Genomic DNA, 21,718 nt, shown 5'->3' with positions numbered 1-21,718 from the left:
GCCCGGCGCACTTCATTGGGCAACAATCATCTCTGAATCCCAGAGCCGGCTCTCTCCTCTTCTGCTCTCCCCGGTCATGTCCTCAAGAGTTTCCAGGGCGTGCCCGATGTGGTTGCCAACTGCGACACTCTTACTGATTTGGAATTCAACATGGCAGTGTTAGTGATTTCTTCGCTCGCTTAACTCCCGTCTCCATGATCGATGTACTTTCTCGACGTGCCATCACGACTCGAGTATTTGCTAGGAAATTGCTGACCATGTTCCCGCTCCGGTGATCATGACTGTCGCATCACGGTGTCTGTCAAGATGGTCTAGCAGCCGTTTAAGTCGACAGCAGAATCAATGATTGCATTGCATGCTAGCTAGTATGTCGGCACACTCCATTCAAAATCCACCGACCTGCTTCTCACAGCACGGATGTGTATCTGATCTGCATGTCTGCCGCCGGCCTGTTGAGCAAATTATCTGAGCCCTCCCTGAGAAAGGAGTGAGGTATCAAAGACACAGAGACGATGTTTGCTAGCGAGGCGAGCGACTGACGGGTGCACCCCCACCGCGCTCACCGCTTCCTCGCCCTCATATGGAGCAACGAATGCCCTGGCTGGCAAACTCGGGGTGCTAGTCTGACCCGATCTACGCGGTAATATTAATACCACTCAACCCTGCGAGTGACTGATACCGCCAGATCCATATTTTTTTCTCGAGGATGGTTTGATGCTGTCTCGGCAGTAAGAGCTCCGGGCTGAAAAGACCCTGGAGTCCCTTCGTAACCCCACTTTGACATGGTGAGTTGAGGATTAATCTGGTCATGCAGAGACTTGGCCCCCTCCCTACCTTACCTATACGAACGGCTGGGATGCATGACCAGAGCGGGAGTTGCGAAGAGAAGGACATCTCAACAATACTATCGCTGACCTGATCGGCACTGAAGACTTGATAGTCTATCTGATATATTTTTCCTCATCAAAAAAAAAAAAAAAAAAAAAAGAAAAAAAAAAAAAAAAAAAAAGTGTGAGACTAGCTTGGGTATAAGCAGAGCGGCCCGGAGGATCTGGTCTCTGCAATCCTGACCGCGTGTGTGAAACCTCTCCTAACAATAGCCGGAAACAGCGTCGCGCGTTTCGCTACCTACTGATTTGGACGGGTAGTACCTACTAGGTACCTACTACCTACTACCTACTACCTACTACTACGAACACCGCCGATCACTTCCACCGTGCTCATCATAAGGTTGTTGGTCCCTGCGAAGATCTCCACAACAGACTTTCGTCTAGCTGGGAGCTACAGTACTCACGGGCTAGGTACTCACGGAGTACGGTACGGTACTATCCGCCCGAACCTAAACTGTAACACAACAGAGTCGGAAAAGCTACTAGCTACCTTACCTACTACGACGTACAACTTCTAGCGAGCACGTTGGATGGTGAGACTTCTCGAGGTCAGACATATATACATACATACATACATACATACATACATATATACATAGCTGAACAATCACCGTACACCAGATTAGCGTCAGAGACATCGCACCCGACTGCTCAATCGGCACCAGTCAAGGGGGAAGAACATAATGATAATAAATAATAATAATCTCGACACCGACTTCGCACTAGCTGTTCCCGTACAGTACCTACCTACCGTACCTATTCGCATCCCGAATAAAGTCACTTAGAGTGCTGGGATGAGACTAGGCTTACTGACTACTGTACGTACTACTACTTACGGGGGACCTGCGGAGCCAGCTCCGGATGCGACGGAACTTTTCTTGCAGATCGCATAGGTACTACTAGGTACGGGAAAGAAAGCGCCAAGGGTAAAGTCTAATTAATGTACTACGTAGTAAATACTACGTCGCAGGCGTAAGTATTACCCCTCGAGGGTAAGGAAAACAGGGGGTTTAAAGTGGAAACCAAACTTTTAAGGCACCCTCGAGGGGTAATACTTAGGCCTGTACCGTGGTACCTACCCCACCGCCCTTTGTTGTTGTTGTTGTTGTTACAGTAACAGTGCACAGTGCACAGTACTTACACAGTACTTACACAGTACCGAGTCCCCAACTCCCTCACCCCCCCCAGCTCGCAGCCTCGGAAGAGGCTAGCTAGCTACTAGCTAGCTAGCTACTTACAGTAGCTACAGTAGCTACTATTTCAAGCCTAGGCGACGCGGAATGATAAGCTCGCGCTAGGAGCCCGAGGAACGCTTGCGGCGAAAGTACCGGTCTACGGTACGGTACGGTACGGTACGGTACCACGACATCCTTACCGAAACCCCCCCCCTTTTATTGTATTTTTTTTTTTCTTCTTTTTCTTCTTCTTCTTCTTCTTCTTCTTCTTCCGCTTTCTCCTCTTCGCTGCGTAGCTGCTTTGCCTTGGAAATTTTTTGCAACCTGCGTAGGACGTAGTCCCTCACGGTACAGGCGTAGTTTGGGTGGGGTGTGCACCTGTGCACCCTTAAGGGGGGCCTCGGAAGTTTGAGTTTCCACTTGGAACCTCCCCTCCCCCTGGTTAGCCTACCCGCAAGGGGGGGGGACAATTACGCTTACGCCTGCGGCGTATGTACCACGGTACAGGCCTAAGTATTACCCCTCGAGGGTGCCTTAAAAGTTTAGTTTCCACTTTAAACCCCCTGTTTTCCATACCCTCGAGGGGTAATACTTACGCCTGCGACGTAGTAGTACCTACGTAGTACCTTCCTTTAGCAGAAGATGGTAATTTGATGGAAAAGTCAAAGGTACCAAGTACTACGTAGTTAGATAGAGCCTTTCAGCTGTAGATTCTACGTAGGAGACATAATCTCGTAGCAGATTCCTGCCGATTTGTATTTATTAACTAATAGTTGCGTGTTACCCGGATAAAGGTTAGTGCGATGCCCAGGCATACACAATGAGGCGGGAATTAGAAGCGGATTCTCGCTGTCTTTTTTTTTCGCTCTTCTTCGCTAAATGAAATACGTGAAGAAAAGAAAGAAAAAAAAAAAACTGTGTCAACCACCGCCTCTATTTCAAACGGGATACGGAGGTATGAAGAATGAAGTACACATGACTAGTCTCCCGTTACGAGATGGTGCAAGTTCTCGCTATCGCCATGAGTACGGTTATCGTGACCGTCTCGCGGACGGATCGCAGGTGATATTCAGTAAGTGTCAAGCCAGCCAAACAAGGTGGTGGACTCACAGATTCGAGGCTGCCCTGGACGTGGTTAACCATATGGGTGTCCTCGAGCGACTTCTCGTTACTCACCTCCGAGACCTACGCCATCTTGAGAGGGCCCAGTCACACGATACATTCACACGTAACGAGTCTTGACTCCGCGAGCCCTGCAAACAACATCTTCAACTCTTCAACATGCTGTACTTAAAGCCCCGGGCTCATCGGTGTCGGCGGCAGTGTACAGCTTCCGCGCCGCATCCGCCAACATGAGTAACCAGCAGCAGCAAAGCGCACCAGCACCAGCACCAGCGCCAGCACCAGCTCCAGCTCCAGCTCCAGCTCCAGCTCCAGCTCCAGCTCCAGCTCCGGCACCAGCTCCAGCACCCTACCCACTGCCTACGCAGCGACCGCGGAAGAACATCTGGCTCCAAGGCCACGGTGCGTCCCCCGCCGAGTCCCGTCCATCCCCTCTCCTTTGCCAAAAGATGCCCGCTGACAAGTTCCAACGCCTAGACCCGATCATCGGGCTCAAACGCAGGAAGAAAGATAGGAACTGCAGCAACTGGAGGTTCGAGATCGATAATAAGTGGCTCAGGCACCCTTTCGTGCATGGCCATACGGAGTGGAACGAGCTGCCGCGAACGAACCGGAGTGGGGAAGGGGACGAGAGGTCGTTTTCGTCGTCGGGTCCCGCGAGCGGGAGGGTGAAAGTGAGCTTGTGGAGCTTGTGGAGGTTTTGGTAGCGGAGGGTCGCGGCGTGGGTGACTTGACCGTCGGGGTCGGAGTGATCGTCGGATTGTGGACGCAATGGGTTTATGCTTTGTAGGATACGAGTGCGCCTGAAGTCAAATATGAGCATAGATGTGCCGTGTTTTCATACTATTGCCGTGTGCTCTGGCGTATGTACCACCCTGAGGTGGATCGAGCCGCGTGGGACGGTAGCAGCCGTGAATGGATTCCATTTCATACATTCATTCAGCTAGCTGCCGAATCAGTTTCTTGATGAACAGCTCAGACGGAACACCACCGTGTAAAGAGCGATCCTCGTCCGAATCAGTCAGATCCCCTTGATCTTCATATAGACGCAAGCCACTCTACACCTCGAAACCGCGTGAAAATGACGCTCGGAGACCGTCGTGCACATTCCATGCAGTCGCACTCGGTACCAAGCAGAGGTATAGTATACCGAAGCAAGCCCACGCGAACCCCTCGTCCGGCGGCGCCCAAGTCAGAGCCCGTGTCAAACTCTGCCCCCATCGCGCATCGGAACAGCGTACCGTCTCAGAACATACTACGTACCTGGCTATACCGCGACTCCCAACAAGCCTGGTGGGAGAGGCATTTCAGCCGTCCAGCCACGCTCCCTAGCCAAGCGTCTTGCTGCCCGATCCTCTCAGACTTCCCTTGACTTCCACCGTGTGCCCCTCGCTTCACTCCTTCAAAAGAGTTCAGTCGGCAAAGACAAAATGAGACCAGATGGGAGAACCTACTCCGTACGTCTGTCAAGGATAGCCAACCTTCTCCGACCCTGGCCCTGCGTCGGCGCCCATCGCCTCTGAACTTCCGAGGCCCTGACCTTCGGCACGTAAAGGCTGACCGTAGATCCGGTCTCGTGGTCATGGTAGTACCGGAGTCTCCTGCGTGATCCCCTCCTCGCTGAGATCGGGATTCGCAACTCAGCATCGGCACAGTCTGAGCAAGTCGCGCCGCCAAATCCACTACTTACCTGACGTAGAAGATTCGCCCTCCCGTTCTTTCGTCCACCCAACATCTAGCCAGCATGATCCGAATCTCCTAGGATTCCTAGAGATCTCATACCTACCCGCCGGAAAGTAACTTACCTACTTCATACATATTCATTCTCGATTGCGTAGGTATCGATCGGCGACATGGACATAGTGGCTCAATGGCTCACGCGCACGCTTGACGAACTGTGAGCACCATCTTGACACTAGCCGATTGAGACCATCGTATGCCTGCTCGATCCACGGGAGTGGTGGAGAGGAGCAGGGACGAAAAACCTATCCAGTTGGGTTTGTAAACTGGAGCCCCAGGTGACACCGGTCACTGTGGGCTTCCAGTTGAGTTTTGCGTCTTGATTTTTCTATATATATGTATACATATATATATATTATATCTGTATATTATATCTGTATATTATATCTGTATATCGTAGAATGCTGAGAATACTCGGGCTAAGGATCCCCGTTTCTTGATTTCTTTCTCGGGCCCGTTTCGAGCGTAGATACTCTCTTGTGACGGGGGTTCGTACTGTATGTATTATTGATTGTATGTACATCGATCTATTTTACCTTGTGCGTTCTCCAGCCAAGGAAGCCGGGCTCTCGAATGGGATGTTTCTCCATCCAAGCGGATATGCCTCGGCGCCTCCTCCACGAATCTGATCCTCGTCTCTTCCAGGCAGGGTCTGATTTTCAATCAGTGTCTCTTCTTCGGCTCTCTCTCTCTCTCTCTCTCTCTGCCTCTCTCGGCGATCATGTCTCCCGCGACGATCGGTGGCTTCTCCAAGCCAGGCGACCTTTCCCTTCTTCTTCCGCCATCGCATCCTCCGCAGCCCAAGCAGCCTTTGCAAAGACCAAGAGACACTTCTGAATGCCATTCGCAGCATCGGGACAGCCCTCACAGGCGAAGAAGTACAAACGAAATGCAGAGGTCCCAAGTTAGAGAAGTCTACCCGGCGAATGAACATGGTCCGGAGTCATCCTGAGTGAGCACAATGGTACGAACGAACGGGGTTTAAGGCACAGAAACTCGATACGGAATGGGGATACACTCTACCTCTCGACGCAAAGGAGGATGACTGCGAAACGGGGAGAGCGATAATACCACGGGAGATCAGCGCTGGAGAAGACGAGTACGAGAGATGCGGAGGTATACAAGAGGCTCAAGAAGGAGGAACACCTGCAGAATCCGGGGCGGATGCTTGCAGATGCTTAGGCAAGTCTGGTGCAAGTCGCAATGAGTGGTTTGCTTGGATGATGCCGGAAACATCGAAGATCACAGAAGCACTCAGAGGCTCTCTGTACTGTACTGCTAATACCAAGCGGATGCAATTAGTAGCGATGGTGATGAGAGTGCTGATCGCGGCCGGCTCTTCTCCTCGTACCCTCTGCCAGTACTCGGACACAGCTACGCTTCTAAGCTAGCTATGGCAGTCTCTGCCTTGCCTCTTTGGCTTTCTTTCCTTGACGAGAGCTTGCTCTCTCTCTGTGACCCATCCTTTCTGTAAGGGAAGGGCGCAGTCGATGGCAGCCTTTGCTATATTTACCACCATGACCTGCTTCCTGAGGCTTTCTTTTGTATGTAGCTCCTTGGCTTAGCACGTCGCCGTACCCTGTGAGAGGTCCCAGGGCGGCAGGCTCCGTCTGCCACCCGCCCGACGTTAACAAATACAATAACAAAAACAACAAAAACAACAACAACAACAATCCCCCCTTGTTCTGTGCTTTGCGGTGGCTCGTTCTCAACACATTGCGGGCAGGAAAATATGCTCGGTAGGTATGCCTGGCCTCAGTTAAAAAGGGCCCGGGATGAAGACTCCGTGATGCATACCTATCTATACCTTCGATCTTGATTCTTGCTGCACGCATCAAAACAACAATCTGTCTGCGAAGGGGAAAAAAAGACCTGGTCGTTCTTTGCCAAGCTGGGTCTGCGTTTTGAGCACGGCTGGCTGCCTTTGGGCCCTCTCCATTCCTAATAGCAAACGCGACGGCATCTAACATGTCTCACTATTCCGTGCTTCCGGCTCATCCTGAGAAGGGAAATTTTGACTTCTAGGAGCAATTCCTGAGATCTTGACTGCAGGTTGTCGGTTGCGGACCGGTTCTCATGCCGTGCGGGTTGCGGTTACTCGATGGCTATTTTTGGCTTCTTGGGATCGTCTGCGTGCTCGCTCGTTGTTCTAACAGCCACTTGGTGAGTCTGGCCCGGGTTGCATGGCCAAGGCTTCCCGCCCCGGGCCAGCTGCCTACCGTAGACGGCAGATGTCCGTCTCGGAATCGCCGGGAGAGCCCTCGACCTGGCTGCGAGAGACCAAGGAACTCTTTGGGGCCCGGAAGCGAGAGGTGGTACCTCGAGACAGAAGAAGATGGAACGGTGAGGCGAGAAGAGATGACTAGAGGCTATGTGCACCTTGGACTTGGAGGGAGGGCCTTTGACCCTGCTTGCTTCCTGCAAGTGCAGTACACAAACTATGCTGCCGAACGTACGTCGTGTCGTGTCCATGCTCTCCTTGCAAGTGAGTGCGAGACAGCACGCGAATTGCTCACTACGCCCCCTCTCCCTTACTCTCTTCTACAAGTGCGGAGGTGGTAAAAAAACTTTTGAAAAAATTCTGTAACCAGATTCCCAAATTATTGCTGCGAAATATGATAGATTGGAAGTTGAGCTAGAGAAGAGCCTGGTATCTCGATTGACCACATTTCCAGTTGCGGGTGCTGGTCGTCGTCTACGGCGAGACGCTGTCTCTTCCGAGCAGCCCCTGCATGATTCGAACTCGAAAAGCCAGAGCAAGAATAAGCCCAGCCGAGCAGGTTTCCATTGTCAATTGCAAATCACTGGAGACAAAGGCTTTGAATGCAACAAAGGCTATTGTCACGGCTCTTTGATGTTCGCGGATTTTCTTGTCTTCGACTTGACTTTGTGTCCGCGCTCTTGGCTCTGCAAAATTTAATCGCTAAAAAGTCTCCAGCCTTAAATCTGGGTACTGAATATGCTCATCTGTTCTGGTTTGATGATTCTTCTGTTTACCTGGCGTCTCTCATCTAATATCTGAGGATAGAGTATTGAACGAAGAGCGGTGCTGTTCTCAAGCCGGTTTATTAGTCCCTGCTTCGCTGGTTTCCGTCTTCTAAGACTGTTCCATGTACTCCATGAGGCCTCTGCTCAGAGGTTGTGTTGTATATGCCTGTCTTAGTATGGGCTGCTGTTCCAAGGTGCTGTTTTTCAGAGTGGTTGATCACTGATATGGGACAGACATTCGTTTTGTCTGTATAATAATGCACGCATCTGCCGGATGCCACATCTTTTCATCATCCAAGCAAGCTTTCAGATCTTGAACATCATACTTTCAATTCACACATCAGCACGAGAACCACCAAGAGCAACCCAGCAGAACGCAAGGATGGCTCAGGCAACCAGAGAAGGAGACTTCATTTGGTCCGAGCCACTCTCAGTCAGCATCCCCATCCATGCCACCCAGCTCATCTTTGTCTGCAGCGAGCATCACGGTTTCACGCAGAAGATGCGAACAACCCTCTCGTTCCACGGCCAGGCGCCACACGTGCGCCGGTTCATCATGCGCCCTGGCCAGCATCCCATCTCCCGAGAGCGCCTGGGCCCGCTCAACGCCGTCTCCAGCTCGGGCCTGAGCCTCAACCCGGTGCGACCAACCCTGACCTTCGAGTTCAAGTTCTGGAGCCCCACGAGTGCCCGCGGGATTCCGGACCCCGGACCCCCAATCGTCAGGATCGCACTCAAGGGCGCCATGCGTATCGGCTCCGGGGACTTGCTGTGGACCGACCCGTGGATTGAGGTGCTGCCGCAGTCTGATGCCCAGGGGCGTCCGCTTCCCCGCCAGGGCTTGCTGCGCCTCACGGTCGATGCGACTCTGGAGGGCTGAGTTTCTTTCGGTGGACAATGGATGGGCTACCCCCGCGAGTTTTCCTCTCCGGTGGAACATTGGATCGCGCCGCTGCTGACGGGGAACAGAGCAGGAGGAGGCCAGGCTCGAGACCTGGATCTCTGGAACCGCAAGACCTGGATCGAGCGTAGAAGCGAATTGGGAAAGGAAAGGAAAGGAAAGGAAATGAAATCGGAATTCTTAACCAGGAGTCACTCTGCTCGCCCCGTGAAAATATTGAATGCCCGTGAAAACATCAAATGCCCGTGAAAACAATGACTTGATTTAATGAGTACACCTTGGACCTCGAACAGCACGGAAATCAGCGAGAGGGGTGTGGAGCTTCTGTTTGCTGTATTGATTCAAGTTTCTCCTTCTTACAGTCTTTTTTATCATCAAGTTTTATCTTATTCCGTATCGTTCGTCGTCTAGCCTAATTAACTTGCTCGCTTACATTTGGGAACGGTGGTGCTGGTGTGTTTGTAGACTGTGGAGTATAGAGTCACAGAGTCCACGGATAGGGGAGCCTATTATTTTACTTGTCGACTAACGACTTGCATGCATGCAACTGGTGTGATTATATCGTACAGAGTTGCAGATTATGTGAGTCAGAATACACAGCGGAATGCCATACGGTGTAATGCATATAAGGCAGCTTGATTTCTGCACTATCAAAAAGATTCGTAAACCAGACCATATGCTATATACTACATAAGGTACATTACACCACATTACTACCACGTCGAGTACCTACCAAACGCACACCGGAAGCCCATGGACCAACCCGACCGCCGCTACCACTGGTCGCAGCCCATCAACATCTGCATCCCCCACGAAGTCCACAGCGTCACCCTCTCCGTCACCGCCGCGCAGAACTTCGCTTACACCATGGGCGCGACCCTCCTCCTCTACAACGGCAAGGCCCAGACGCACGAGACCTTCACCGAGCTGGAGACGACCGCGACCGCCGGGCGCCAGCCGCTCCACCTCCGCGACCTCATCCCGCCCTGTCTGGTCGATCGGCCGGGCCTCCACCGACCCGTTCTCCGACTGCGGTTCGGCTTCCACCGGGCCCCCGCCGCCGGGCCGCGGGGAGAGGCCGGGGGCCTGGCGCGGGTGTCGCCGAAGACGCTGGTCGAGGTGCGGGTCGAGGAGCCGCTGTTTGGCGTGGGCGCGCTGACGGTCGGCGGGGATGGGGAGGCTGGCGCCAGGCTGCCGGGTCGGTGTTTGCTGAGGCTTACGGTCTCGCCCGTGCTGTGACTCTTGGTGAGATGAGATGGGTGTGTGTACGGGTTGGCTGGTTGGGTGGGTGGCTGGGTGGTTAGGCGGAGGAGGTTGTGGGGGCGAGGTATCGAAGATGGATTGATGAGGGAAGGCAATACTTGAAAAAAAAAAAAAAAAAAAAAAAAAAACACTGTGCGCGATGATCTTGAGATATTCTGATTCCACGTTGACGTTCCCTTCTGTGTTAATGACTTGCGAAAATGTAATCCCGCGTCAAGTAAAAATCCTGTGCCTTTCTGTGTCTGCTCTTCTTCTTTTTTTTTTTTTTTTTTAAAAAAAAAAAAAAAAGGGGGCGCAAGATCTCTCTGGAACAGAGTTGTTTGCATGTTGTTTGTTTATGCTGGGCTTGCTTTCCTCCGTATATATGTCCGGAAGCCGATGCGGGCAAAAAAAAATTATTTTGGGGGGTATATATAGCCCCAGACACGAGCCCTAAGCATATTCAGAAGCTCCGTCTAGCTGGTCTAGTGGTTCATCGTCAGCCTACTCCGATCTCGAATATCTGGGTCTTCGCTTTCGTGCGACCAAGGGGGTTCTGAATAGTCGAAAAACGGGTTCAATCACGTTTGTATCCCAGAACCTCGCACGATGCGGGTTTCTGGGAGATTTTTTGCCCTTTTTTTTTCTTCCTTTCTTTTTTTCGTGCTTTTTTTTTTTCGTGCTTTTGGTTGTTTTGGTTTAAGCGAGCTCGATTTTGCTTGGCGGCGCAATTCTTTAGTCCTCGGCGTCAGTAGGGAATGGTTTAATCGCGACCCCCTCCCAAGCACTACGGTAGATCGCACCTCCTTGGAATATGTAGGTGCCTGGTCTGTGCTAAGCACGATAAGGTACCCGCAAATGACCACTTTTGCGTGCGTGCGATGTGCGTTGGTACGGCAGCCTTCTTGTCTTTATCCAGTCCGCTTTGAAAGACATTTTCGCAAACTGGCTGAGAGGACAATATCTAGTCCATCTCAAGACAAGTGTTGAGCATAATCTCATCTGTTAAGGAGCAGCTATATACCGCACTGAGCGGCTGGGTGTATATTATTCCTCGTGATCTCAGCTCGAGTTTTTTTTTTTTTTCGCAGATGGCAGAAAATTACCTAGAGTATTCTGTTGCAACATCCTTAATAATACCAGAAGTACTGTTCCACTCGCGGAACGGAATCAGCAAAAAGGAAACATGGACCGGTAGGATTGGGGTTGTAATTCTGGAAGTATGTAAGGCTGCTTCCAGAAGCAGAATACGATCGTATCCCCCCAAGGGCGAGAAAGTGTGTATTCCAAAATTTTCATGAAAAAATTGCAATATTCTTTGGATGTTATAAAGTCCGTTTCATTAGAGTGATGAAAAGCGTTCGAAGATATACGTCTTTCGAGCTGGACGGGATACGAAACGGTGGGTGCGCTGCACCATCGAAGCCGGGAGACGGCGGTGATCACGTGGATGATGTTGCTAGCTGATGCCACGGTTGGCTGGGCAGGGTTTTCCGGATGGCGGAAGAGCGACGGAGACTTGGGTGATGATGGCGCAGGAGCGTCAGTGGAGGGCTTTGGGGATACGGCTGGGTTGCTATCGATCGATCGCTGGCTGGGTGGCAGTGACAGCAGCGGTTGGACACAGGGCGATCTGAACCACGGTGAAAGCTTTTGGTCTCTTGAGTAAGGCAGGATTGCTGAGCAGGCTGTATCTGGGCAGGGGTATAGGCAAAACCCATTGCTTGATAGCTCCCCAGGTCCACTCGCACTTGGGAATCAACAGAAGGTGGATGTGAAGGTCTATCGAATATTAATCCCCAGCTCCTCATAGGTTGAAAATTTTCCGGTGATATAAGCGATGGAAACTCAACATAGCTTTTGGGTCTCGGGTATTAACGAGTCATTAGTTCGTCTGCGCTGTATATATGAGGCCACAGCACAAAGGGTGTTTCTCCACAGACATGATTTAGATGAATGCTTCCATTCAAGAATGAACGAACGTAGAGCAAGGTTCTAGCGAATCTCATATAACACTAGTCTTTTTTATCTTGAAAGCACAATTTCTCCCCTTGAAGGAATATCCAATCCCTCCCTCCAGGTACCTGCAATCGCTCCCTTGCAACTTCTATCAAAAGTTTTTGTATGCGAATTGAGTGGTTTTAAATGTAAGTGATTTTGAATGTAAGTCCGCCCTATAACTCTCCTCCCCCTCGTAGGACTAGCAACTCCCTGCTCTATTCGGGGCCACTTCGGTATTATAGAGATCAAGATACAACAATAGTTGTTTGATCTTGAAAATACAATTTCCTCTGTTTCGAGACTTGCAATCCCTTACCTCGGGGCCTTTTCGGTAGCTGAGATCAAGATTGTTCGATCGTTGTTTGATATTTTAAGCTTACATTACGAGACAGCTTTGCATTCGGCGATCTTTTCCATTTTTCTCGTAGGGATATTTTGGATTAGGTTTTATTGAGAGCCTTATATCCAGCTGTTTAAGCAAAGGTATTCAAACTTCGTCTCGCGATTATATCCAGCTTTTTTGTTCACACCGAGCCACTTGTAGCTTCCTCGTTCACACTAAACGACTTATAAGCTCCAAGCACTTCGGAACTTTTTCCCACATCTGCTTCTGGGGGGACAGCTTCACTGGCTAGCTTTGATCTCGGATAGCCAAAGGTTGTTTCTTTCCATACAAATGCAGGGCTTTACGCGACCCGGTTAAAAGTCAGCGCTATGCCCCAGGCATATACAAGTTAGCGGGAATCAGAACTATTTCACGCTCCTCTTTTTCCTCCATTTCCCTCTTCGCTCGCTAAGTGCAGTACGAGCGTGAATAGATAGATGCATGAGAGCAATGAAATGAGCTTAATTGGACGACAAAAGTTGTCGGTGGCACTAAACAGCCAGTCCCTCGCCCCTAAAAAGCCTTGTTGATGACAAAACTTTGGAGCCAGACGGTATCAACAACTTTGCCGTGATTCCGCCATTGTAAATTGAAGGATCTCAATCATTTCGTCGTCGGAATGCCCCGTGAACCCACAGCCGTGAGCCAATCTGGCCGGATGCGAGCTTGCGAGACATTTTCTCGTCTTCGAACTTCGGGGAATTTAATCACGAGCGTTGGGAAGCTTGGCATGCATATGTCTCAGTACTACTTGCAGGATCTGGATCTGGATCTGGTCGATGATCTGATTCAATGATCATCTGATCGTCTGATCATCTGATCATCTTCACAGAGTCATATTCGCTTAAAGATCCACACGGCATGACTCTGGTGCCCAGGCATTTTATGGGCCTAGAACGGTTTCAACGTTTAAACGAACGCAAGCGAGCATCTCGATTCGAGGGAACAACCCCCCACTTTTCAGATCATCACTCCGATCTTCTCGCGACAACGTAACATCATTCTTCTTCGAAACCTTCCTTTGGTTTGTCGACGACACTGAAATCTTATTGACCTGCTTGGTACCAGTGATGGCACTCAACAAGAATCTTTGATAATCGGATCCGGAACATCATCACTCACTCTCAACTTCTCAAGGCGAATCAGTTCAAATCAGAGATGGGACGGCTCGAGAAAAACACTTCATTCTAAGCAATGCTTCTTGTTGAGAGAAGCTAATCGGTAACCCAAAAAATGTTGCTGTAACAGCAACGCAAAGAATGAAGAGAAGAGAAGCTCCCAAGTTTCGTCCAGCCCATCCTCCTTGTAGTTATGGGCCTCTCCACACCCCGCTCTAATTGTTGAGAAAAGATAGAAAGCTTGGCCAGCCTTTTGAGCTTTCTGCTGCGTCTCCTTTTCCGTCTTCTCCTGCGTCTTCTTTTCGGTCTTCTCCTGCGTCTCCTTTTCCGTCTTCTCCTGCGTCTTCTTTTCCGTCTTCTCCTGCGTCTCCTTTTCTGTCTTCTCCTGCGTCTTCTTTTCCGTCTTCTCCTGCGTCTACGCCTGGTACGGCGCCTCCTTTTACGTCTGATACGGCGCCTGAGCCCTGAGCAGCCTTGATCTTGCCGGTCAAGAAGGTGACAGCCTCTGGGGCTTTTCGAACATAGTCCAAGTGCGCGGGCAGAATCGACAGGATACCTTGACAAATCGCATCACCGGAGTTGCAAATGATGAGAAGCTTGTCCTTGGGAAAGTTCGGGATCTGTCCATTGTCCTGTTCCGAAAAAATTAGCATCCTGTGCGATGTTGAATTTTGGACATGTACTTGCCTGCTTATTTTGTGAGTCGCCGAAGGTGACGACGCCAGCAATCCGCGCTTTGACGTCTTCCGAGAGGTTCTCGATAGCTCGGTGAGTTAGAGCTGCTCCCTGACTGCATGGATGATTAGTAATGTGTAAACAAATCTCCCGACAGGCAGAAAAGAACGGCGTACCTATAGCCACCGGCCACAAGGATGGAAGTCGGGCACTTCGAAGCTGCGCCGTTGAGTAGATTTTTCATGGCGGTGATTCCGGCTGGATCAGCTCCGCCAGGGATGGCATTGGTTCCCAGCGCAGCAGCATAGCTGATGCCCTCTACCGCGACGTTGCCCGCTCCAAAAGCCGACTTCAGGCCCTGGCCAGTTGGAGGCCCAATGCTTCCCTGAAACTTGCTGTTAATCAATGAAAACGATGAGAAGGGAGGCTACTCACCATGGTTCCAATCTCCGCGGATCCTCGTGCAAAGAAGAATATGATGGGCTTGCACCCTCCAGTGGAATACTCCTTAGCGTTAATGCTAACTGAATTTCCGCCGCCAAGTTGTCGGATGGCGATTGGGCCTGCCGCTACGAGCCCAGCAAGTAGGGAAACGGTGAAAAAGTCGGTCTTCATCTTGTAGAGTGTAAGAGCTTGGGAGCTGGGAATGTAGTGGTTGGAAGCGGGTGTCTTTGGCAAGAATGAATGAAGATGAAGCTTGCTAAAGAATGGAGATTCAAGTCTCCGAGCTGGAAAACCTTCTTGATATATAGTCTGATCTTTCGGCTATGCTCCTGAAAAATTACTAGTTACAATGTCTACAAACACCTCGGACGAAAAGTTCAAACGCAACTGTAGCCATCATCCAATGACATCTGACCAGTACGTCAACGAATAGATGATGAGAAGGTGTCTACAAACACCTCGGACGAAAAGTTCAGGCGCAAGTGTCGCCATCATCCAATGAAATCTGACCACTACGTCAACGAATAGATAATAAGAAGGTGTTGCCTGGTACACATGTCTTTCCCAAACAGTATGCAATCTTTCTCTATCAGAACACGGCCCTCCGAGCTGAAAATTTTTCCTGTCGTCCCAGGTCTGGCCATCGAGAGCTCGTCTATTCCGAACCGAAGCAAACGCCACCAGATCGGCTAGCGACCCAGACCGGCCTAACATGAAACCAAATAAAGCCGCTCAGCAGGAACCGTTGCACTACCAGTTTGTTTATATTATCAGGTCAGATCGATCACAAGGCGAGCGCGATCGATAGAAAACATCAGAAAACCGGTAAGCGCAAGAATAGACGCTAGACGCGGAGGGGGCTTTTTTTTTTTTCGCTTGGGGGGACAAAATATGCAGGTGTCGTTCGATGATGCTTTCGGATGTGCGACTTTAATCTACCCCGTATACTTTTTTGAAAGTCAGAGTCAGTGCTTGATTCAGTCTGAAATCTGAATAAAGAGGTTCGAGTCACGAAATCTTGTTCTACCTTTAATCAAGGTTTTTGTGGGGGGAGGCATGGGGGGAGATCTTCCACTTGTGCTCTACCCGTCTCGCTAAGAATGTAAGCTTCTTCGCCCTGGTCTAGGCGATTCTGGATATTGATAGCCGGTTACCTGTCACTCTTCTCCGACAAGTCTTGCCTATTCTTTCTTTCCACTCTGCCTATTCCTTCCTTCTGCTCTTTGTGGATGGATTCTCTTGTGTCCTAGACTTCAGCACTCTAGCGCATTCCATCGCGTCTTTCATCTTCACGCCATCATTCCCCACGATCGGGAATCGCCAGTCATGTTCGCCCTGGTCCAGGCGAGTCTGGATTTCAATAACCGATTACATATCACACTTCTCAAGGCATGTCTTGCCTATTCCTTCCTTCCACTCTTTGTAGAGAGATTTCCGTTGTATCGTATTCTTCGGCATTCTAGCGCATCCCATCCGTCCTCCATCTTCATACTAACTGACTCAATGACTACTATCACGACACTCGGAATCGTGAGAGTCGCAATCGGCCTGGTCTAGGCGAGTCCGGAAATCAACATCCAAGTACTTATCACTTGTCTCGGGCAACTCTTGCCTATTCCTTCTGACCCTTTATGAATTGATTCTCTTGTATCGTAGTCTTTGGCACTCTAGCGCATCCCATCCGTCCTTCATTTTCACACTGACTCAATGACTACCACCACGAGGATCAGAGTCGCTACAATCTCATTGGCTCTGGTCCAGGCGAGTCTGGAATTCAATAACCGATTAGATATCACACCTCTCAAGGCATATCTTGCCTATCCCCTGCTTCCACTCTTTGTGGATAGATTTCCCTTGTATCGTAGTCTTCAGCACTCGAGCGCATCCCGTCGCGTCCACTCTGGCGCATCCCATCGCATCCTTCATCCTCTCTCTTACTGACTCAATAACCACCACTACCACAACGATCAGAATCGCCACAGTCGCATGCGCAGCCATCGCGATCGTGCCCAAAGCAAAAGAAACATGAATGAAGCACAGAAGTCTCCTCGCTCGCTTCCCATCTTCTCCTCGCTCGCTTCCCGTCTTCGCCTCCGCCTTTCTTGGATTCACTTCCTCAGTTCAGCACGCACGTGTGGATCATCCCTTTGCGTCTCCCTCCCCCTCCCTCTCATTCCAATATCAGCAAAGGCTGTATTGTATGTATCCATAGTTTGCTTGGTGGTATGTTACTCCTGCTCTTTGCTCTCTGCTCTCCTTTTTCAGCGCAGCCAATAACGCTTGCTCCAAAGAAGCCGCATTTGGGGAGCTGGGAGCATGATCCAACTTCCACCACTACACCACTCTCCTCGAAATTCTTCCTTATTCTTGCTCGCAGCTCGTTCAAATTTGGAAAAGATAACGGTATCGAGGCCTCTGTCCTACAGCCGAGCTCGTCTTGTTTTTGTGTTTCTCGAAAGTCGTAATTGAGCGTTTGATCGATCGATTGAGTGAATTTATCCAATAAAGAACTGTATTTTAAATCAACAAAGAGATGGTTAGGAATGATTTGCCTCATTTGATATCAATCAATCAGTTTTTTCAGCATTTCCTCATATCGGATCTGGTTCGGGGAGAAATCAATTCTACTTACTGTGGCGCGCTGGGAGGCAGAAAGCTTTGCGTCTGATTCGTACGAGTGGGGGCTATCATGAATTTTCGAAGTAAACAAACACAGTCTACAACAGCTCGGCTGGCAAGGGCCTATCAATCAAGTGGATACCTGACTACATGCGGCCACCAGATCTACTCTTCGCTTTCTCCCGGGCTCAGTTATCTGTGACCGATCGGACGGACGGGCCAGGCCTGAATGCCAGTGTTTCATCGACCCCGATTACCGAAGTTTCCGATTTTTTTCTTCCAAGGACCACCATGCAGAAAGCTCGCTGAGTTCTCCTCCGCTAGCATGGGACGTAAATTTTTTGAATGCCGGTGTTCACTGCCGCCCCCCTCCCCCTCCGATGTCCCCTTCTCCTGCTCCCTCAGAACATCTCTTTGTAAATGAGTGAGGGGTAATCTACCGAGCGGCCCAATAGCTAGCTGGCTAGCCACAGATTCAGCAAAGCCAAATTCCATAGCCCATCGTAGGTGACGAGACTACGACGTACTGAGAGACAGCCGCGCTGGTCTATCTGCGATCTTGGAGCTCCGAATCGCAATTGAAAGAAAGATGAGACTTGATATTTTGAAACTGCCGAGTATAATTTGATTGTTATGATTTACGATTCTGCCATACCATCAAAAATTGCAAACATCCTCGGGGATCACGTGGAGAAAAATCGAGTGGATCGATCGCTATGGGATTTAATTTGTTTCTTCAAGTCGTAAACCGAGAGCCCGCAGGTAACAGTCAGCGCACTGACTATTTATCACTTTTCCATAATTAACTATTTCAAACTCCGTCTCAAAATCGTTCCAAAGCCTGAAAGCTCGGCTTTTCATTCATTCGTACGGCTAATATGTTTAATAATATTTGACTTCATCAATTGTTTTGAACTTTTTAAAAAAGATAAAGGTAAGTGCACCGCTTTTGGTTTTCGCTTTTCAAATTATATATATATTTGGACGTTAACTCGGCTACGGGTATGTATGTATATGTATATATAAATATATATATATATATATATATATATATATATATATATATATATATATATATATATATATCTGCGGTATTATTAAATACACAAGTCAGCCAAATCGAAATCCCATAATGCGATTCAGCTTACCAAACGCGAACGGAATCTAAAGAGTCTACGGAGTCTATTTGCAAAGCAGAAATGGAAATCGAAAAGAATTGCGACTGATTCTTGAGAAACAGAATGTGCCAATTCGCGGGGATTCATTCCAGTACGCGGGAAGTTGCCTACCAAACGCGCGCTGAGATATGCTGGTATGTCTACCCTTATCGGATCGGGGTGATGACTAATGATAATAACATGAATTATGAAATGTGCCATCGTTTCTCCTCCAGTGTTGATTGATGGATAGGTGGCTCGCTGGGTAAACTCGTCAATCAAGGTGGAGGCAATTGTCCAGTGAGCGGACGACGCGAGCGGGTGGGTATATACGTCGATTCGAAATCGAACTCGACAGACGGAATGACAAAGTAAATCAGCCGGAGCTGACTTTGAAGGCTGGTTGGTATAGAGGGGTTGGTTGATAACACACACACACACATATATACATATATATATATACATGGTTCTGCTTACCTAGTGCCTTGCGATTCCCAGAGCATCAGAGACCGGATCACCAATCTCGGTCCAGCCGTCCGGATATCAATTTCATGACGTGTTTTTCGAGGTTGGGTTGGGGGTTCGTTGAAATATATATGAATGCACAAGATTCTTGTCGATCTCTCTGCATCGAAGGGATGAGATGAACGCCGTAACATGTTAAAGAGATGTATGTGGCTCACAACGAGGACACAAGACCGAGACCGAGACCAAGACAAGCCTACGAGAGAGAGAGCCTCATTGACGCGGAAAGCTTTGCGGGAAGCAGAAAATCGGCAGAGTCAATATCGGAGAGAGAGAGAGTATCACTTCACTTCAGCAGGGTAAGGTAAAAACTTGCATTTTCATTTTGGTCTGGTATGCATGCAAGTCGTAGTGGACGAGAAAAAGAGGATAAAACGCAACGCTACGCAACGCAATGCATTCACGAGCTAGCTCTCAGTCTCCACCTCCACCCCGAGCCTGTCTGTCTGTCTGTCCATCAACGCCCGCTCAAACAAATTGCGATTTGCGGAGAAAAAAGCAGCTCATTGACCAACGCGACGGGACGGGGGGGAGCCATCTTTCACATGAGATCGCAGCCGCAGAGACCCTTCTTCGCCTTTTTTGCTTGTGCTTGGCTCTCATCCTCCGTCTTTGGCTCTGGCTCTGGCTGGGTTCCTCCCTCCTCCGTCTTGACACCAGCACCAGCACTAGCACCAGCAGCAGTAGCACCATCCTTGCCTGCACCAGCCGCCGTCAGAAGCTTCTCTTCAGATCGCTGTCTTCCCTCCCTAAAAAAAAGTAGAGTACCGGTCAGGCAGCGATCTTTTTCCGGCATGTAAGATATATGAGGGTAGATCTAGCGCGCGCTGGGGGAAGGGGGGGAGCACTTGCCTCTCGGGTCTGCCAGAGAGCTCTTCGGCGTACTGGAGGTAGGAGTCGTTCAGGCTATGGCCTTGTGATTTCTTCGGGTTCGCGACGACGGGCTGATCATCAGGTGGAGGAGTGCGGATGGTCTCGGGCTTGATCTCTTCGGCGTACCAGTACTCCATCTTGACTTGCTTGCTTGGTTCTCGGTGGGTGTGTGCTTTTTCTTTTTCTGAGGGGTGGAATGATGGTGGAGGGGGGTTGTTGCGGATGGTGAGTGAGTGAGTGAGGCTTGGTGGTGTTGTTTTTCAATCGCTCAGTCGTGGATGTAGTTGTGTTGTAGACTTATTCGTGTTTCATCCGTGGGGGGAAGGAGGGTGGAGTTCTCTGAGATCGAAAAGGGAAGCGGGCTTACGTGCTAATCAGGCTGCTAGCTTTGAAATTCACTTACCGTGTAGATTCTGTCGGTACGATACGAGGCTGTGTGTGGAGGTATATTCACCTTAACTCGGCTCCTGCCTTTTCTTGCCGCTTTATCTTGCGGCTACATTCTGATTGACACTTATTCAATATACGATCTTCTCACCTTACATAAATAAGTATCAGAGACAGTCAGCTATCATGAAGTTAAAAATTTGGGACTATGATATATATATATATATATATCTTTACTCTTGAGCTGCAACTATAGGCAGCCAGCCAGCCAGCTATTTACTTGGCTGTTTAAACAGTCGCTCCATCATCGTCATGCTTTTAGCCACAACAACAAAATTTTGGCTTCATCTCCCAACGTATCGGATCTATATCCAATCAATAAGTATGCATAACACTTATCTGGAATATAAGCCCTCTATCATTGTACATTTGTTAAGTGCAGTGAGGGTCTTGATATCATTAAGCGAGCTTTCGAATTTGAGTAAGAGCACCACTTGAACCGAAGAACGTGCTTGGCGCTCAGGCGAGCACATGCATAGCATCATTCATTATATCCTAAACACTTGTTCGTGACTATTTAGCCTCAATATTTCTCTTTGATTCCAATTTCTCTTCCTTTGCAGACATCACGACAGCTTCCCGGCATATTATTGTTGTGTTTATTAACGTCTAGCGAGCTATAGCATAGCAGGCTCATCACCCTAGAACCTCCCAAGGGGTACGGCGACGTGCAAAGCGGAAGGTTTATATACAGTCCATCAAATCGATCTTCCAAGCGCTAAACCCTTCGGCAGCAATAATATTCTCTCGAATCGACCTAATACCATCCCGCGCTTCCAGGCATACCTATAAACCCCATCCATCCCAATTTCACATACCTAAATCCCGTATCCTCTTTCACAAGTCCTTTCAAAGCCTTCACGACATAATCTTGCACTGATCTAGCCATATAAAATCAACCACCATCCAACCGTCCTGGTTCATAAACATTACCCCTTATCCTATACTGTTTGCTATCAGATATGCACTGCCTGGTCATCTACATCTGCCCCAATCTTAATATTCAAACCCACATATCCATCATTCTAGTCTTTTTGTAGAGCGCTATTTCGTATTTTATATTTTATATAAGTCCTGAATCTCATAAAGGAAGTAATATAAATACTTGTTGACATATCGTTGCAAGTCCGCCGAAAATTTCAAGCTACAAGGCTCTTACTATATTCAAAGACGAATTTCCGCCAGAAGAGGATTCAAGTTAGATGAGGATTTTAAGTAAGGTATATCGGAAGTTTGGTAGGAGTGCTTGTTGGTTAGTTGGCATGATATGATCTTTACTTCGGCAGAGAGCCGCGTGGAATATATTATAAGCAGTAAGCTGCGAGCAGAATAGCGAGGTATATTCGATGAGTAATACATATTATTTCAAGAAGGTACTATAATTATTACTATTTTGCATTTTATATATCACATAAT

The 21,718-nt window shown here is 49.1% G+C and overlaps 5 protein-coding genes across 5 annotated transcripts; 3 read left to right on the top strand and 2 right to left on the bottom strand.

The window, feature by feature from the left end:
* Positions 1–3,022: 3,022 nt before the first annotated feature.
* L3040_008408 (uncharacterized protein) lies at positions 3,023–3,894 on the top strand (the record flags this gene model as incomplete). Its single annotated transcript, XM_066154036.1, has 4 exons — positions 3,023–3,137; positions 3,185–3,199; positions 3,362–3,589; positions 3,665–3,894. The coding sequence occupies 4 exons, from the start codon at positions 3,023–3,025 to the stop codon at positions 3,892–3,894; spliced, it is 588 nt and encodes a 195-aa protein (XP_066010577.1).
* Positions 3,895–8,297: 4,403 nt separating this feature from the next.
* On the top strand, positions 8,298–8,795 carry L3040_008407 (uncharacterized protein; the record flags this gene model as incomplete). The annotated part of the gene is made up of 1 exon (XM_007292058.1): positions 8,298–8,795. One exon carries the CDS (start codon positions 8,298–8,300, stop codon positions 8,793–8,795), a length of 498 nt encoding a protein of 165 aa, XP_007292120.1.
* Positions 8,796–9,569: 774 nt separating this feature from the next.
* On the top strand, positions 9,570–10,055 carry L3040_008406 (uncharacterized protein; the record flags this gene model as incomplete). Its single annotated transcript, XM_007292057.1, has 1 exon — positions 9,570–10,055. One exon carries the CDS (start codon positions 9,570–9,572, stop codon positions 10,053–10,055), a length of 486 nt encoding a protein of 161 aa, XP_007292119.1.
* Positions 10,056–13,626: 3,571 nt separating this feature from the next.
* L3040_008405 (uncharacterized protein) lies at positions 13,627–14,852 on the bottom strand (the record flags this gene model as incomplete). Its single annotated transcript, XM_066154034.1, has 5 exons — positions 13,627–13,971; positions 14,015–14,194; positions 14,250–14,352; positions 14,414–14,622; positions 14,673–14,852. The coding sequence occupies 5 exons, from the start codon at positions 14,850–14,852 to the stop codon at positions 13,627–13,629; spliced, it is 1,017 nt and encodes a 338-aa protein (XP_066010576.1).
* Positions 14,853–19,523: 4,671 nt separating this feature from the next.
* L3040_008404 (uncharacterized protein) lies at positions 19,524–19,992 on the bottom strand (the record flags this gene model as incomplete). Its single annotated transcript, XM_066154033.1, has 2 exons — positions 19,524–19,650; positions 19,868–19,992. 2 exons carry the CDS (start codon positions 19,990–19,992, stop codon positions 19,524–19,526), a joined length of 252 nt encoding a protein of 83 aa, XP_066010575.1.
* Between the last annotated feature and the right edge of the window lie 1,726 nt (positions 19,993–21,718).

This window comes from Drepanopeziza brunnea (genome assembly GCF_022702325.1).
Source record: "Drepanopeziza brunnea f. sp. 'multigermtubi' strain 214-2 chromosome Unknown ctg15, whole genome shotgun sequence".
Classification (NCBI taxonomy): domain Eukaryota; kingdom Fungi; phylum Ascomycota; class Leotiomycetes; order Helotiales; family Drepanopezizaceae; genus Drepanopeziza; species Drepanopeziza brunnea.
The sequence above is the reverse complement of the archived record's forward strand: the minus strand, read 5'-3'. Positions and strand labels throughout refer to the sequence as shown.